This window comes from Balaenoptera musculus, chromosome 6 (genome assembly GCF_009873245.2).
Source record: "Balaenoptera musculus isolate JJ_BM4_2016_0621 chromosome 6, mBalMus1.pri.v3, whole genome shotgun sequence".
Taxonomy (NCBI): Eukaryota; Metazoa; Chordata; class Mammalia; order Artiodactyla; family Balaenopteridae; genus Balaenoptera; species Balaenoptera musculus.
In genome coordinates, this window is record NC_045790.1 from 59,104,721 (window position 1) to 59,123,059 (window position 18,339).

General features: G+C 39.3%; 1 protein-coding gene across 8 annotated transcripts in view; it reads right to left on the bottom strand.

Moving 5' to 3' along the window:
• Positions 1 to 18,339, bottom strand: part of KDM4C (lysine demethylase 4C) — a 410,124-nt gene that overhangs the window by 170,269 nt on the left and 221,516 nt on the right. For 7 of the 8 annotated variants that reach the window (XM_036854785.1, XM_036854787.1, XM_036854788.1 and 4 more), the window contains 2 exons: positions 17,738 to 18,051; positions 13,948 to 14,056 (listed from right to left, as the gene is read on the bottom strand). In XM_036854785.1, the coding sequence (XP_036710680.1) occupies positions 13,948 to 14,056; positions 17,738 to 18,051 (423 nt within the window). The remainder of the gene's footprint in view (positions 1 to 13,947; positions 14,057 to 17,737; positions 18,052 to 18,339) is intronic. The other variant, XM_036854786.1, reaches the window with a different exon arrangement.

An 18,339-nucleotide genomic window follows, 5' to 3' on the forward strand; every position in this document is an offset into this window, starting at 1 on the left:
TGGTCACCAGAAAGACCAAGGCATGAATACAAAGTCAATGCATGAGTAGAGGGTTAGCACTTCAGCCCCACCTCTGACGTCAGGGGAAGGGAGAGAGGTTGGAGATTGAGTCAATCGCCAAATAGACAGTGATTTAATCAATCGTGTAGCCACAATGGGGCTCCACATAAACCCTAAATGACAGGGTTCAGAGAGCTTCTGGGATCAAGAGGGTAATGTACCTGCAAAGGGCATGAAAGTTCTTCACACACCTACCCCCACCTCCTACCTTGCCCTGTGCATCCCTTCTTTTTGGCTGTTCCTGAGTTATAAACCAGTAAATGTAAGAAGTGTTTTCCTGACTTCCGTGAACCATTCTAGCAAATTATCAAACCTGAGGAGGGAACTGTAGGAAGCCCCCAGACTTTATAGCTCAATGGTCAGGTGTAAGGACTTGCAATTGGCATCTGAAGTGGGGACAACTGGTGAGACTGGACTGAGTCCTTAACCTGCAGGGGCTGTGCTAACGCTGAGTCATTAGTGTCAGAAAGAAACTAAACTGTAGGACACCAGTTGGCGCCTGGGAAAAGTAAGCAACACCGTTGCTGTCAGAAGTACCCTCGCTTGTAGGACCCACCCTCTCCTCACGACCATAAACAATGCTGTTTCTCAAAAGATCAGTCTCAAAGGGACAACTAGAAATGTGTCCTGTCCATACATAACTATAAAGTCTGCAAGTCAGTAGTACATCCCAGGCGGACCCAGAGACTCCACAGCAGCAACAAGCGTACTGCAGGGGAAAGAGTCAACCCTGCAGAGCATATGAAGAGAAGGAGGAGGAGGTCCCTAGAAAAGTGGGAGCTCAGGGAATTCAGAAAACTTTCTGGTTCTCAAAAGAAAGTCAGGCTTGCTGCTATTCACTTGAGAATCTCAAGATGTTCAGAGAACCTTCTTGAGACTTCTACTTATACTAATCTAGAGGCATACCCCATTGTTTAGAGAGCAACTTTCCCCCTCAATTAATAACACTTCCCAAGGCGTGGTGGGGGCCTCACTAAGACGTGATCGCAGGGATTATTATAGATGTACACTGTTAACTTTAATGATTCAGGGTTTATATTTTACTTTCTACATAAAACAACTTACACTGCTCGTCATATAAAAGCATATATAAGTTTTTAAAGAGTGCAACTAGTAAATTTTTAGAAACTAAAAAATAATACTTAAAAATATTCGTTTAAGTGATCACAAGATTAAATCTATAACAAACATTATACAGTTAAAGTAATAAATTAGGAAAGAAACGTTATAAAAGCCCTGACTTTGTGGCCTACAACAATGGTTATTCAACTATTTTGAGGTAAGCATGGTTACAAGAGTAGAGCTCTGATCCAAACCTATTAGAATAAATTAAAACAATGTTTCATTCATGTAATCTATGTGGTCTTAATGTTTGGTTATAATTCTAAACCTCAATTCCTTCATCTGCCAAATGAGTATACGAGCTACCAGTTATACAGCTGCTATTCATTAGTTAAGACAGACCTAGGGCTTCAACAGATGATGATTCTTTCCCTTCTGGGTCTCCAGCATAACCTGTAGGGTCTCCAGCAAATCTCTTCAAAGATCATCCAGAAAATTACTTAAAATGTATGCCCTAAACACTAAACTTTTAACATGACAAGACAGGTTGGAACAGAAAGAGCCAATCTAGACAGACACCCAGTTATCTCCTATATAAAAATATTTCAAGATTTATCCTTTCAGGAAAAAAAAAGGCCTTTATTCTCCCATTCGGTCAAAAACATCACTGAGTATATTTATGATAATAAAAAGATTAATATCTTTTACAGAAGTATTCAAAAGAATGTGCCCCTCTATGACATAAATCACAGCAAGATCCTTTTAGACCCACCTCCTAGAGAAATGGAAATAAAAACAAAAATAAACAAATGGGACCTAATGAAAAAAGCTTTTGCACAGCAAAGGAAATCATAAACAAGGTGAAAAGACAACCCTCAGAATGGGAGAAAATATTTGCAAAGGAAGCAACTGACAAAGGATTAACCTCCAAAATATACAAGCAGCTCATGCAGCTCAATATCAAAAAAACAAACAACCCAATCGAAAAACAGGCAGAAGACCTAAACAGACATTTCTCCAAAGAAGATATACAGGTTGCCCACAAACACATGAAAGGATGCTCAACATCACTAATCATTAGAGAAGTGAAAATCAAAACTACAATGAGGTATCACCTCACACCAGTCAGAATGGCCATCATCAAAAAATCTATAAACAAATGCTGGAGAGGGTGTGGAGAAAAGGGAACCCTCTTGCACTGTTGGTGGGAATGTAAATTGATACAGCCACTGTGGAGAACAGTATGGAGGGTCCTTAAAAAACTAAAAATAGAACTACCATACGACCCAGCAATCACACTACTGGGCATATACCCTGAGAAAACCATAATTCAAAAAGAGTCATGTACCAAAATGTTCATTGCAGCTCTATTTACAATAGCCAGGACATGGAAGCAACCTAAGTGTCCATCATCGGATGAATGGATAAAGAAGACATGGCACATATATACAATGGAATATTACTCAGCCATAAAAAGAAACGAAATGGAGGTATTTGTAGTGAGGTGGATGGAGTTAGAGTCTGTCATACAGAGTGAAGTAAGTCAGAAAGAGAAAAACAAATACAGTATGCTAACACATATATATGGAATCTAAGGGAAAAAAAAAAGGTCATGAAGAACCTAGCGGCAAGACGGGAATAAAGACACAGACCTACTAGAGAATGGACTTGAGGATATGGGGAGGGGGAGGGGTAAGATGTGACAGGGTGAGAGAGTGGCATGGACATATATACACTACCAAATGTAAAACAGCTAGCTAGTGGGAAGCAGCCGCATAGCACAGGGAGATCAGCTCGGTGCTTTGTGAACACCTGGGGGCGGGGGGGATAGGGAGGGTGGGAGGGAGGGAGATGCAAGAGGCATGAGATATGGGAACATATGTATATGTATAACTGATTCACTTTGTTATAAAGCAGAAACTAACAGACCATTGTAAAGCAATTATACTCCAATAAAGATGTTTAAAAAAAAAATCTATAAACAATAAATGCTGCAGAGGGTATGGAGAAAAGGGAACCCTCTTGCACTGTTGGTGGGAATGTAAATTGATACAGCCACTATGGAGAACAGTATGGAGGGTCCTTAAAAAACTAAAAATAGAACTACCATATGACCCAGCAACCCCACTACTGGGCATATACCCTGAGAAAACCATAATTCAAAATGAGTCACGTACCACAACGTTCATTGCAGCTCTATTTACAATAGCCAGGACATGGAAGCAACCTAAGTGTCCATCAACAGATAAATGGATAAAGAAGACATGGCACATATATACAATGGAGTATTACTCAGCCATAAAAAGAAACAAAATTGAGTTATTTGTAGTGAGGTGGATGGACCTAGAGTCTGTCATACAGAGTGAACTAAGTCAGAAAGAGAAAAACAAATACCGTATGCTAACACATATATATGGAATCTAAAAAAAGAAAAAAATGGTTCTGAAGAACCTAGGGCCAGGACAGGAATAAAGACGCAGACGCAGAGAATGGACTTGAGGACATGGGGAGGGGGAAGGGTAAGCTGGGACAAAGTGAGAGAGTGGCATGGACTAATACATACAATACTAAATGTAAAATAGATAGCTAGTGGGAGGCAGTCGCATAGCACAGGGAGATCAGCTCAGTGCTTTGTGACCACCTAGAGGGGTGGGATATGGAGGATGGGAGGGAGATGCAAGAGGGAGGAGATATGGGGATATATTTATATGTATAGCTGACTCACTTTGATATAAAGCAGAAACTAACACAACATTGTAAAGCAATTATACTCCAATAAAGATGTTAAAAAAAAAAAGCTGGCATATCTTTGGAAAACTAGCTGACAACATGGCACCAAAAGGAAGTTATTCTGAGAATCAAATCAAAGATAGGTGAAAGACAGCATATGAAACTTATTGTGTACTGGGCAATATGGCTGATGCTGGAGATAAAAAACAAAAATCAACAGTCCTTTGCCTTCAAGGAGTTCAAAACTTCCCATGGAAGAACCCTTCAGTTTCTTAAACTATTTCATTAACAGCATCTATATTAAAATGGCCAAAACAAGATCTCCAAGCAAAGAACAACTGGTACGTTGCACTTTACCTGCAAAAAAAAAAAAAAAAAATTGCTCCTCTTAGCTAAAAGCCAGCTCTGGTCATCTGTGTAAAGGACAGCAGGACCCTTAGACACTTTGACCCAAGAACTAACAGAGGTGTCACTTGGCAGATCACACAAAACGGCTGCTAAGGAGACAGAGAACTTCATGCAGAGCAGCCACAATGACAACTACTAGAGAAACAAGGGTGTGGACTACTCGAGAGGATGTACGGAAATAAGAAGAGGACAAGGCAGCAAACGTTCATTCTGTTGTTCCACATCCAAAGCCATCAGGGGTTCTTCTTGCTGTTCTTCAAACATGCCACACTAACTGCCTTCCTTTGGGGCCTTTGTACTCACTGTTTTCTCCCAAGAAGATTCTTACCCCAGATCCTTGGCTAACTCATTTAAAGGCATCATAAAGTATGATTCCTCAAGGAAAGACCTTAACAACTATAGAAATATTTGAGTAATATTCAAATATGTTCATATATCATCACAAACCTTTTCTCCTTTGGTTTCTACTTTTTTATTAGCAAAACAAAAATCCATACACTTTTCAATCTTGAAAATGTCTCCCCATAACAAAACCAAACCAAACATGAAGAGTAAAACAATGTAGAATTTAGAGGTCCATGTGGTATGTATTAAAAAAAGTCACCTCATCACTTCCCTAAAACTGGGAACCTAAGAATCAGAAAAAAGAAAAAGAATAAAACAATACTATATCGAATTTAAATGATGATAAAGTGAGCCACTTCCTAACCACTCACTATTTGCGAGCCTTACACATATTACTTAACAACCCTCCCAGAAGTAAAAAGTCTTTTCCTAAAATCCATGACAATGGTCCCCAAATGTCAGCCTGCAAAACATTGCCAGCCCAGGTTAAGTTTTCAATAGTCAGAGACAAAACAAAGAAAATGAAGATCATAAAGTAATTATAAAATTAAATTTTAAAAGCTACATTAACTTTGCAAACTGCATGCTTATTCTCGATATTCATAGTTTCACAACCAAACAAAAGATAGAACTAAAAATGCCGAAAATGTAGTACAAAACACAGGATAATTCAATGGCCTATAGGGTAAGACATCCTTGTCTCCAGGGAGAAGGGGTTGTGTACAAGTTTAAGGAAATGTAAAGTAATACATGAAGATATATGAAAATCAAATATCAGCAGTTTCATACATTTCAACCTAATACAATAATTTATTTTTCTAAAGAATGGAATAAACCACACAATTATAATATCAAAAGCTGTTCCTCAGATGTTTTCTACAAGACTTTAAGAGTAAAGCAAGGCACACATGCATTCAAATAAATCAAAGTCTTGACTATCATTTTACAATCCCAATGCTTTCAGCACTTGTAGACATCTGATCATAAGACTTCATGCCAACCACTTTAAAAAAGTCTCAAGATTGATTCTGAAAACTACAGAAAGCAACCGTGTAACATGAGTTAAAAAGCTAGTGCATTTTTGTCTAATTCAATCAAACCTTTACCAAGCCACTCCATAATAAGGGCAAGGTGTTTTTTATTTTTATTCCCTATATTGCAGAAAAGGTCAATGCCCTTGGGACTCCAATGGGATTTGCTAACAGAAAAATCAAGCTAAACTGAGAATGCCTGTTTATTACAAAGCTAAGTGCTAGATAAAATATCCATTAAATCTGAGTGCCAACAACATCTAATGTTTTATGTCCACATAATGCAGGAAAACACTGGTTGTGACCTATCAACAAACATTCCAAGCCAATCTGCTTAGTAATCTGCTGAAGTTGCTCTTTTATTGCTTAAACAGACAGAAATATAACTGTGCTTATTATGAAAGTATAATATTACCTCAAGCTAATAAGAATTGATGGAACAAAGAAGAGATCGTTATGTAAAAATTAATAACATTTGGAGCATGACATGCAACGATCATAAAACAGCATTTGTTTTTCAAAACTGGCAGAGAAAAGGACTTTTTACAGAGGGGAAACACTGTTGATGAGGAATGTTCTTATACTTCACTATTTTGCTTTTCCAAGAAAGGCTAGCATGAAGCGAGAGGACTACACAGTATCCTCTCCTATTACATATGTATATTAGGATTGGGGACCTTACATTTTATTTTATTTTATTTTTTGGAGGGGGGCAGTACAGTTGATTTTAAATGTTGTGATAGTTTCTTCCTATTATATTGTGATAGAATTAAAGACTTTTAGAGTTTGAATGAAACTTTGGGATCACTAATCCAACAATTTCATCATACATATGAGTAAACACATGATAAGCCTTAGAAGGTTACATGACTTAGTTTTCCAAGGCCATACAGCCATTAACAGCCAAGGAGAGACTAGAAGGCAGGTCTCAGGTTGCTAACCAAAAACACAGGTGCCCATTACCATCGGGCAAAAATGTTTTTGGTATTAAAACAAATTTTTAATTTAATCTAATACTTAGAATAACATTTTTAAATTTGAATCAATAAAAGACATCACTATTATATTTGGTCAATATATCCACTTAAATCTTTGAAATAAAAATTTTTTTACAAAATGAAGATTGGCAAACCTATACCAATGCTCTTAGAAAGGAGGGAGTTACAGCATGCCAGGGGCAGGAGGGCATAATTCTCCAAAACATCTGTCTGCCAAAGATAAAGTGAAACAGCCAATTCAAAGTAATGTCCTTTTATTTGAGGGATGATTACAAAGTGCCCAAAAGCCAGCTTTTGCACCAACAGAACTAACAGTTACCAAATGACACAGGGTAAAGTTCAGAAAATACCCAGGAAATATCAGGAAATCCCAGAAGAAAACAAAAATCTCTAATAAAGTGAAATCAGTCTTGGGAAAACATATTTAGGACCAATTTATCATTCAATTGCATTATAAACATGAATGTTTTCACAAAATGAGTGTGAAACAGAGAAAAACATTGAGGAATTAATCAGATTTTGTCAGATGTGAGTTCCTGAGATTTTCCTTGCTTAAATGTACTTAAATGTACACATTTTATTCTTCAAAATAACTGAAAATGTAGCTTAAATAGGTTACATAATGGCCAAACTCCAAGAATAATCTCTAATTAATGTAGCAATTTCCACCTCTTCCATCTCTATATTTAAATATTTAATCTATTGCTAAATGAATTATAATATTAATATAGACAGACTGTCCAAAAAATAAATTGCTGTAACACTGCCTGAAATACACTTTTAATGTAACCCTCAAGGCATGCAGACATTACAGAGATAGGATCAGGATCTAAGCTGTCTTTAATTTCAAAGAGATCCGTAACAGCTCATTACAGTACTGCACTTGCTGAACTGATGATTTAGAAAGAGTTATCCAGACAGTTCAGATTAAAGAAAATCAGAGCCATAACCAGCGCTTTAATCTGAATCTTGTCAATATTCAAACGTGTAGGTGGCGTCACCTCTGCACTTGGGTAAACACAGTACAGATGGGTATTGGCATCTTTCAATCTTTCCGTATAAAATTATAGTTGAAGAGTTACAAATAAAAATTTGGTCCCAGGGTGATGAGCTCAACATATCACCACATTATTTCAGGGTATTTGAAATGTCAAATATCCATTCATGGACATGTAGGTTAGGAGCCCTAATTACTCAAAACCAAGACTCACATTTTACACAAAAGGAAACTGAGGCCAGAGAGAAGACTTGCCAGAAGTCGAAAAACTTCTAAGGGACAAAGCCAGGACTTCAGTCAGCATCTACTGTCTTTTAGTCAACTAAACTCCTATTCAGGTGGGTTCAAAAGATTTTGCAATTGCTTCTGCTAGATGCCCTGGAGGCACTTTTACTTTAAATTTCTGATTGGAATAAGAGGCATAAATGTGACGGCAGCCCTATGGTTAAGAATTGTCAGGGTGACTTTCTCTTATCCTATCCTCTTTCCCCACCCAAGCCGAGACCCAGCAGCAGGACCTCTTGTCCTCTGCCTGGGCCTATGGTCCATTTTGGTCTTTAGTTTTTCCCTAGCACACCCTTAACTAAGGGCTTAGGCTTTCAGGAGTCCTGCTTTATGAGTCTGGGGGATCCTATGAGGTCTTAGCTCTGATTTCCCAGCCTCCACTCCAGTCCTGGCATACTTCCTCCAAACGGCATGGCATTCACTCTCTCCTACCCACCTGAATGTCATCTCGCTCTGAATCCCCTCTGGATTTCCCTCATTTCTCGAAAGCTCAGCTATCACCCTCCTCCTGCTCCTCCGCATCATGTCACAACAAAGACAACAAACATTCATTATGTGCCAGACACTGTTCTGAGTGCCTTACACATAGTCTTTTAACCCTCCTAAGAGCTCCATGTGGCGGATGCTGCTATAATCTTCACTTGGTAAGCACAGAGCCAAAGCATGGAGGGTCATGCAGCTAATGGAGCACTGGAGCTGGCTGACCGTGATCACAGACATGGAGAAATACGACACTTTGTTACTTTTGCCTCTCCATGCATGTATAAAGGTTGATTGTTTTATTTATCAATTATTTTTCTGATTCTTTTGTAACTGGAGGATTATCTGGTAATCCAGTACATCACATCCATACTCTCTGTCTCTTTAAAATATTTTTTTTCCCAAATATAAGAGAAATGTATTTATTACAAAAAGTTTGAAAAGTCATCAGCAAAGAAAAGAGAACTAAAATCACCTGATAACAATCTTGTATATTTTCTTATAAACTTTCAACTTAACTTTCTAAGTCTCCAGCAAAACTCCACAGACAGCATTAGTATGTCAACTCAAATTAACACCAACAAACACGGGAATCAATGAGTAGAGTATCACTGCGTCAGCCACTGCCACGTTCATGAGGTCTCCTGTGTGTTTGTAGGGATTCTCCCTTACAGTTGCTTTAGAAACAACACTAACCTTATCACTTCACCAAGGGGGTTATGTACACAGTAAGTACAAAAGCAGTGAAGATACTGTAAGTCAATAGTAGGAAAAGTTGGAAAATTTATACCGGAAACAAATGTAGTAAAAATAAAATTTTAGGTGGGAAACAAACACATGCATGACACCTGAAACACTGTAAATCAACTATACTTCAATTTTAAAAACCGTACATATGTGTGCAGGAGAAGTTCAAAGACCAAACAATGAACCATAAAGGGCAAGGCAGGGGGATGGATAAAATGCATGTTCAGAATATGGATGTCAATGTACAATGTCTATTAGCCTAATGTCAGTTCAGGAAAAGTCCTGAGTTTGTGTCAGCACAAACTGCTGCCAATGAAAACTAGTCAGAAAAAGCATACATGAGTGAAAAATTTTTGAATAAGAATGCCTTCAAACTGGGAAGGAAATACACATACGCACGCACATGAGTGCGCGCGCGCACACACACACACACACATCCCTACATACACACCAAGGTGCTAGCTAAGCAACTATCCCAATCGTTACTCTGGGGGCCCTCAGGTCTCCAAAGCACTGGCCACATCTGCAACACGTCAGCTTCATATTAACTTTGAGTAGGTTCTAGGATTTGGCACAGTAGAAAGAGGATTCCCACACATTCAGGATACAAAACTGAGTTAGGTGACATATTTTATCTACAGCTAATTAAAACTGTATGTTCTTCTATGCACGTATATAGAGAGAGAATATTTCCTGGACAAGAATTTTGGTTTTCCTTTTAACATGACAGCATACGTTATATCAAAGTATTTCATTATCTTTTTTAATGGCTGATTTCAAGGTTACTAATCACCAAGGACTTCCTGCTTTTGGATCCACAGGTGAGTTAAACCACAGACTGACCTTGGACTTGGAGTGGGGACACAAAAGGAGTGAGAGTGAGGAGACAGACATAGAGAAAAATAATGAAGCACAATGTAAGATGACAAGCGATATGCTAGAGCTAAGTATAGATGGAATAGGACAGTAGAGGAGAAGGAAGAGAAAGGAGGGGTAAGTGGTGAGAAGTAGGTGAGAATGGTTCCAAGATGGAAAGGTGCATCACAGGTAAAGCACGAAAGCATAAAGCAGCAGACATACTCAGAAGAAAAAACAAACAGTTGTCTGAATGGATGGAAAGGAGGATTCACGTTGGGTAGCTGAGGGAAATGAAGCTGCAGAGAGAAGTTGGTACTGGATCATGAACAGCCTTAAAGTCACTTATCCTCAATCGAATCTGTAATATTAAGGGAAACATGTGAGAGCCTTTGGGCAGACATCTTCGGCAACCAAAGAAAAAGAATTACTATGGCAGATTTCTGGGCTTCCCGCCCGGCCAGGGTCCATCCTCTCACACTCAGGGCCTTCTGAGGCCAGGCAAGGTGTTATTCTCAGAGCCTCCCTGGCTCACCCGTGCTGCATACACACCCCAGTCCCTGTAGACACTCAACCACAAAGCTCTGAAATCGGAGAACGGGAACATGCTGTTATAGTGACACATCACAAGAGGAGAATGGATGCATACCCAGAATGGATACATACCCTGTAGTTTTTTGTTTCAAAACTAAAACGACCCACCCAAGCACTTCTCTTTCAAGTCTGTTTCAATTCAACATTGTATAATTAACTTAAAAAACAGAAAAATATATAGAATATTAATCCATGCTTCAGGATCACCTTGGGCAGCTGCCTGACTTAAGGGAAAAGAGAACTGAAAAACACTTCAGTTAAAAGAAAAACAGAGACAGATTAGTAATTTCTTTTAAACTACAAATAATGAATATGCAGGGACTTCCCTGTTGGTGCAGTGGTTAAGAATCCACCTGCCAATTCAGGGGACACAGGTTCGAGCCCTGGTCTGGGAAGATCCTACATGCCGTGAAGCAACTGAGCCCGTGTGCCACAACTACTGAGCCCACATGCCACAACTACTGAAGCCTGTGTTCCTAGAGCCTGTGCTCCACAACAAGAGAAGCCACTGCAATGAGAAGCCCCCGCTCGCCGCAACTAGAGAAAACCCGCGTGCAGCAATGAAGACCCAACACAGCCAAAAATAAATAAATAAATAAATTTATAATAATAATAATAATAAATATGTACTATACATTTGAGACAGTTTTTCATCCTCCTAAAAAGAATGAATTAGATATTAGTTTTTATGTAAAAATGCTATATACTCTGAAACATCAATTCATTTCTTAGGTATCTCCCCACTCTGCTCCACCACTGCAGACCCTCGTGTTTTTCTGCTAAGTATGGAAAATCTTCTTCCAGGAAAGAACAGGCTAAGAGTCAGGAAATCCTTGCTGATCCTGTAATTACTGGATCTGCCACCAATTAGAATGATCTCTACAGTTTCAGGCCATTTGAGTATCAAAGAGCCACTGCACTGTCCTTTGAGAAGAGCAGCTTAGAGGTGACTCTTATCTCCCAGCAGCACATAAGCTCCCAGAGCTGCTGGATCAATATCTTTCCCCTCTGCTGCTTTTCTGTTAGGGAGTCAAATGCCAGCTTGAATAGAGAAATGCTCATTCACCAATAAGGGACACTGCTGTTTAGAGATGCAATTTCTCAGATGCTCCAATCTAGTCATGCTCCTGTCTGGCATACACACTTACTTCTGTAAGAGGAGTGCAAAAGGAGCCCAGTAGTTATGCTAGGAAATTCCCAAAAGACGCTAGATTTGGAGTTGTGTGCTCCCAATGAGCACTAATCCCACTCTTCGTCACTTTCTAATAATGACGTCTAATAATGACATAATTATAATCATAATAATGATGATTTTCATTCACTTTTAGATGTACAAGACACAGAGGGAGAAGGCTGCGGTAAAAACATTCAATGCCCAATAAATAAGTAATTTGCTCCAGGACATGGAATATTATCCACTCTCTGTTTGGAAGCTTGTAAAAATCTTTAGCCATCACTGTAATTCTCTGATTTTTCCTCTCAATTCTCAAAAATCCCCAGAGGACCCCAGCAGTCCTTAATATATTAAAATAGAGGGTGAGACTGCTGCAAAAGCTACAATCACCAGTGTTTCAGCAAGATATTTAACCTCAGACTTTTGAGATGTCTTCGTTAAACCAATCCATTTAGAAATTTTGCAAGCTATACTGATCGAAATCAGAACTGCTCTCCATGGAGAAACTCTGGGCCAATTTATGATGATCCACATGGAAATAAACTTCCTGGGAAGATAATGACACAGGAGAAGGCAGTTTTCCTTACGTGTTAGGATAGCCCATTCCCTTCCAAGAAGCTATGCTGTTAGAGGCTATGATGGGGAAGGGTAATGAAAATCCATAAGTAATGTAAATTAAGTATTAATTACTTTATACAGAACAGTCCTTTATCTTGGCACTCAGGGGAAAACGGTTTGTGCTGCATCTGATAAAGTTGGAGAAAGAAAAACTGAACATGATGATATACGGAAATAAAGGCAAATATGTTTCATTACTTTTATTACTCAAGGCAGAATTCTACCTTGAATTGGTATTACAGAGACTGCTACCATCATTACCTGATCCCTACACTGATGATCTTTTTTTCTAACTAAACATGTGGCATAAAAGAAGACAGTGAATAAAAGTTAAAAAAAAATCTGCTAAAGATGTGTACTCTGATAAACTGGATTTAAACTAAATGGAAGCCTGAACCCAAGATTCACGTTATTCCCTTGACAGCATCCTCACAGACATAGGACTTGATTAACAATTTCCACCAGGAAAGGAGAACATCTCAAAGAAGGGCTTTTTACAGAAAACCTGCTTGAACTGATCCTTTTAGAGATGGAAAAAAAATAGACCCTTATGATGCTATGAGACACCTGCAAGGAAGAAACAGCTGGTCAGTGGTATGATTGAAGACAACAAAAAAACATTTTTGGAAAAAGAGAGGTAAAAGGGGCAACTAGGTAAGACAAACAGATAAACGTTACATCTAGGAATAGTAACTGGTTGTAAATAAAACTACTTCACACCAAGCCACATCAGTAAAATCTAGTTAATGAGAAAGGATGTTTCATGACACACCAGGTGTAACAGGATATAGAAGTACTGCATGTAGTTTCTTACTCAGATGGTGTTAATAAATTTAAAGGATTCAAGTTAAAAACAAAGGCAATGCAAAGAAACACAAAGCATGTTAATTCCGTAATTTGATACCTTGAGAAAAATGATTGTCAGCTTCTTCTGGAGGGTCTTAAGGCAAATGTCAGAAATGACCAATTTACCCCATCATATAAAAAAAGGAAGACTTTGGGGCTTCCCTGGCGGCGCAGTGGTTGAGAGTCTGCCTGCTAATGCAGGGGACGCGGGTTCGAGCCCTGGTCTGGGAGGATCCCACATGCCGCGGAGCGACTAGACCCGTGAGCCACAACTGCTGAGCCTGCGCGTCTGGAGCCTGTGCTCCGCAACAAGAGAGGCCGCAATAGTGAGAGGCCCGTGCACCGCGATGAAGAGTGGCCCCCGCTTGCCACAACTAGAGAAAGCCCTCGCACAGAAACGAAGACCCAACACAGCCAAAAATAAATAAATAAATAAAATTTAAAAAAAAAAAAGAAAAGCTGTATAATTACAAAAAAAAAAGGAAGACTTTAACATGGCTAGATTATGTGAATCAAGTATGTATCCCTAAAATATAAATTCCAAATAAATTATGTATTACTTATGATCTCCTTATGGTATATATATTTGCCACTTGGTCAGATTTCTTCTCTACCAGGCCATTTTTTAGAAAAGTTTGTTACAACAAACTGACAGAATAAATTCTGAGTATTATACAGTCTCTACGGAATAAATACTGGAAAACAACACAAGCTCACCTTCATCACTTGTTGCCTGCTGCTTCACCAGAGTCATTGGGGATCTTGCTGGAGGCTTACTAAGTGGATGGCGCCAACTTTTAGCAGTTTTGGTTTCTCCTTCTATTCTCTGGTTACAGAACACAAATGGGGGAGAAACAGCCACCATTAAACACTTGTTTGAAAACAAAAAACTATGGTTATGATGATTTACAGCAATTTAATTATGAAGAACTCTTATACTTATTCACCTGCTGAGGAATTAACACTTCGTTAAAGGAATTTAAACCTACAAGTCAAAAGAAATAGAAATCCATTCTATTAATAATTTTACTGACAGGGGAGTCAATTAACTATTCTTCCACTTCATATTAAAATACTATCTGGAGGGACTTCCCTGGTGGCACAGTGGGTAAGAATCGGCCTGCCAATGCAGGAGACATGGGTTCGAGCCCTGGTCCGGGAAGATCCCACATGCCGTGGAGCAACTAAGCCCGTGAGCCACAACTACTGAGCCTGCATGCTTCAACTACTGAAGCCCACATGCTTCAACTACTGAAGCCCATGTGCCTAGAGCCTGTGCTCCGCAGCAAGAGAAGCCAGAGCAGTGAGAAGCCCATGCACCGCAACGAAGAGTGGCCCTCACTCGCCTCAACTAGAGAAAGCCCGCACACAGCAATGAAGACCCAACACAGCCAAAAAATAAATACAAATTTTAAAAAAACAAAAACAAAAACACTATCTGGGGACTTCCCTGGTTGTGCAGTGGGTAAGACTCTGCACTCCCAATGCAGGGGGCCCAGGTTCAATTCCTGGTTGGGGAACTGGATCCCGCATGCTGCAACTAAGAAGTCCTCATGCCACAGTGAAGATCCCGCATGCTGCAACTAAGACAGGTGCAGCCGAAATAAACACATAAATATTTTTAAAAAAAAACAAAAACACTATCTGTAGTGCAGAGTACGCTTCTCAAACCTACAATAAACTCAGCAGTTAGCTAGTTTTCAAAAGTTCTTTAAAACTAATTTAAATTTAGGATTATATATTCATAACAAAATAGGACCATGGCATTTGGTCATGTGTGACTATGTGGCAGGTTATTTTGCTTTCTATCCTCACACAGGAGGCAATACTGCCAAGGTGAGCCTGTACTCTTCCTTCCATTCAAAAATGAATCGCCACTTCTCTGAGGATCAAACAGGAAATCAAAAGTTGTTTCTGTTGTTTAATATGGCACATTACTGTCATCTTGAAACCACTTAAATTTTATGTAAAATCTTTTGTCCTGAGCTGCCCAGACTACATTTTCCCTTCAAAGGTAAAGGAAAAAGTCATGTGCATCCTGACATCTTCCAGGCAGAAACTACTTACAAGCTTTCTTGCCCATGCAGCAACTCCCCATAAAAGGCAGGGGTGTGGTTAGAGAAAGAGTTCGAAACTAGTGGGTTTGCATCAACAGTTGACTGCAAAAGAAAGGAGTCTCAGGAATTTCCCAGGAAGCTGAAGAAGCAGGGCCCGGAAGGAGAGAAACTATGCTGACATCTGACACCAAAACAGAATTGTGAGAACATGTGTGAGAACATTCTAATCAAAGCTGGGATCACAAAGTATAATACAGGATGAGACTTACCTGTAGTTTATAACAGCTAAAAATTAATGTGAGGAATTATAACTTAGTCAACAATAACAAATATTTATTAAACCCTTACTACATGCCACACTGTTCTAAGAGTGAGCTACAGAAGGTCCCTGCTTCCAAGGAGTGCAATATAGATTGGGGGCGGGGGGTGGGGGGGGGGAGCACAGACAATAAACAAGTAGAAAGTAAATATTTATGAAGTATTATTAAGCAAATATGCAACAAAAACAATAAAGCATGACAAAGAATGGAAAGAGATGGGGAGAAGGCTCTTTTATATGGGGTCATCAGAGAAGCCCTTTCTGACAAGAAGACATTTGAGTGGAGCCTTGAGTGCAATGAGGGAAAAGTACATTTAGCTCTCTAGGGCAGGAGTATTTTGGACAGCAGGAATAGCAGGTAAGGTGTGAACACATTTGATTTATTCCAGGAAAAGCATGGAGTCCAGTTACAGATAGACAGATAGACAGACACTGTTTAAAGAATAACTCAATGTTTCTTGAGAAGGTTGACTAAAACTGACTGCTACCAGCATACACATAGCATTATGCTTAATACTAAGAAGCACTGGTCACACTACACGAAAATGAAATGGGTCTGTATTACTTAGAAGGACTCTCTGACACCATGGTATGAGAAAAGAATACCACACAGCCGTTTCCGATGAGAGCAAACCAAGTCCCTCAGCCCTCAACAGCAGCACTTGCTTTCCCAGGCAGTCAGGCTTTGTTCAGAGAAATGATAATGATGAAGGTTAACAGCACTGAGAATCTAATTGCCTCCATTGAAAGCAAGGAAACAGAAAAGTTACTTTCAGTTCCATTCTAGTTTAAAGAAGCTGACCAAATATAAACAGGCATTTGACTTATTCACCATTCCAGAATCCCAATATCTATCCAGCTACAATCGCTACGTGAAATTAAGTTGTAAATTTTATTTACTGGTATGTGAATACTATTTTCAAATTTCTCAGCAACCTTTTCAAATAAATTAGATCATATTTTTCTATTTCTCAGATATTTCTGAGAAATATTTTATAGTTCAGTAGGACAATCATGCATAAAAATGATAAAAGTTATTGGGTGAAATTAGGAAATCATCTATATTTTATTGGACATTTTAAAACTACTTATAAACAGAGTATTCCAAGTTGATGTCTTTATTTACTCTCCCTTGCTACTAAAGCTACAAAAGGCTGTGATGAGTTGAAATGGGCAGGAGCAATCCAGAAGTGGGTCTGTTCAGTGGCAGCACAATTTATCAGCTCAAACATCTGAGGCTTCCCTTACTCATCCACTTGAACTCCTTTATCAAGTTGTACAGGTCAAAAGAGGTTACCAAATTATGACAATCACTACACGCAATCGTAGCTTGGCTGATACACTCACAATCTTAAAGTTACAGTGAAAGTTTACACTGAAAGCATATGATATTAACATTGTACAAGAACATATGAGAAACAGGGAGGCCCTATGCAAAGGGTTAGAATGGGGAGGCTGGAAATCAAGAGGGATCTTGAGTTTTCCAAGAGGCAAAGGCCTGATTCCCGCGGTGGGCAGGACCAGAAGGGTCAGCCTGGTCCTAGATTCAGAGTCCATGAGGAAAGAGTCAGGGAAAAGCATGACCAGATGAGCCCTAATCTTAAAATAGAGGCTGTGGGAAGCCTGCAACCCAGAGGTATTAAGCGTTGGCAGAAGGAGGCCAGAGCCTTGCAGCTGAAATTATTTCCAGCCTGGCTACTATTGGAGGTGACAGAACCACTCTGTATCTTGACTGGATCAATGTCAGTATCATTGTGATATTCTACTATAGTTTTCCAAGAAGACACTATTGGGGGAAAATGGATACATAAGACCTTGTTATACTATTTCTTACCACTGCATATAAATCTACAATTATCTCAAAATAAAGAGTTTAGTGTTAGAAAAATGTTTAAAGTAAGAAAATTAAGCTCCAATATGTGGCCAAAAGTTCCATGTTCTCTGAATTATTACCATGTGAGCCAGACCTCACAGAAGGCTTACCTCCTGGTCATTGAAGGAAATATGATTAAGACCCATAATGTGAGATGTTATTTCTGCCCTAAAGCAAGATTTTGATGCACAGCATTCTGTTTTCGGAAAGTGCCTTGACAACACAATAAATATGGTAAAAATTGACACTGCCACATACACTGGGGACTTTGAAGCCATTTCTCTCTCCACTGGGGACCTCTGGGACTTCCCCAGGTTCAAGGCCTACCCCATGACTCTCCACATCACTCTCTTCTCCCTCTGTCAAAGCACTGTTACTCTCCACCACAGAGGAGCACGACTCAGGTGACTTTGGCCATGGAAGCTTGGGTGGCTCTGATTCCTTAGACAAAACATGGCCACTAGACATGGAATCGTCAGCATCACTGGGAATTGAAGGCGGAATTGTGGCACAGGTTTGGTCAGCCTCAGTTTTGATTTTCTCTGCCACAGACGTGCTTAGGCAGACGTTTCCTGAGGAGTAAAACAAAAGACTGTTAATAAATCTTACACTGTGTTATTGCTGAGAACTGTTGAACTATTCTCAACTAAATTTCTATCATCAAACTTTCCCTCTAAATTTCCACTAAAGACCTGAGTGGGAAAGGTCACCAAAGCACCATGCAGCCTTTGTAATTGTTAAGGTGGCAAAATAATATACTTACTGACAAAATAAGGGATTTAAAAAGAGATTCCACTGCAGACCAATGTCAAAAGCCAGGGCAATAACAATAATTACCCAAGCAATAGCAAGTTGAGATC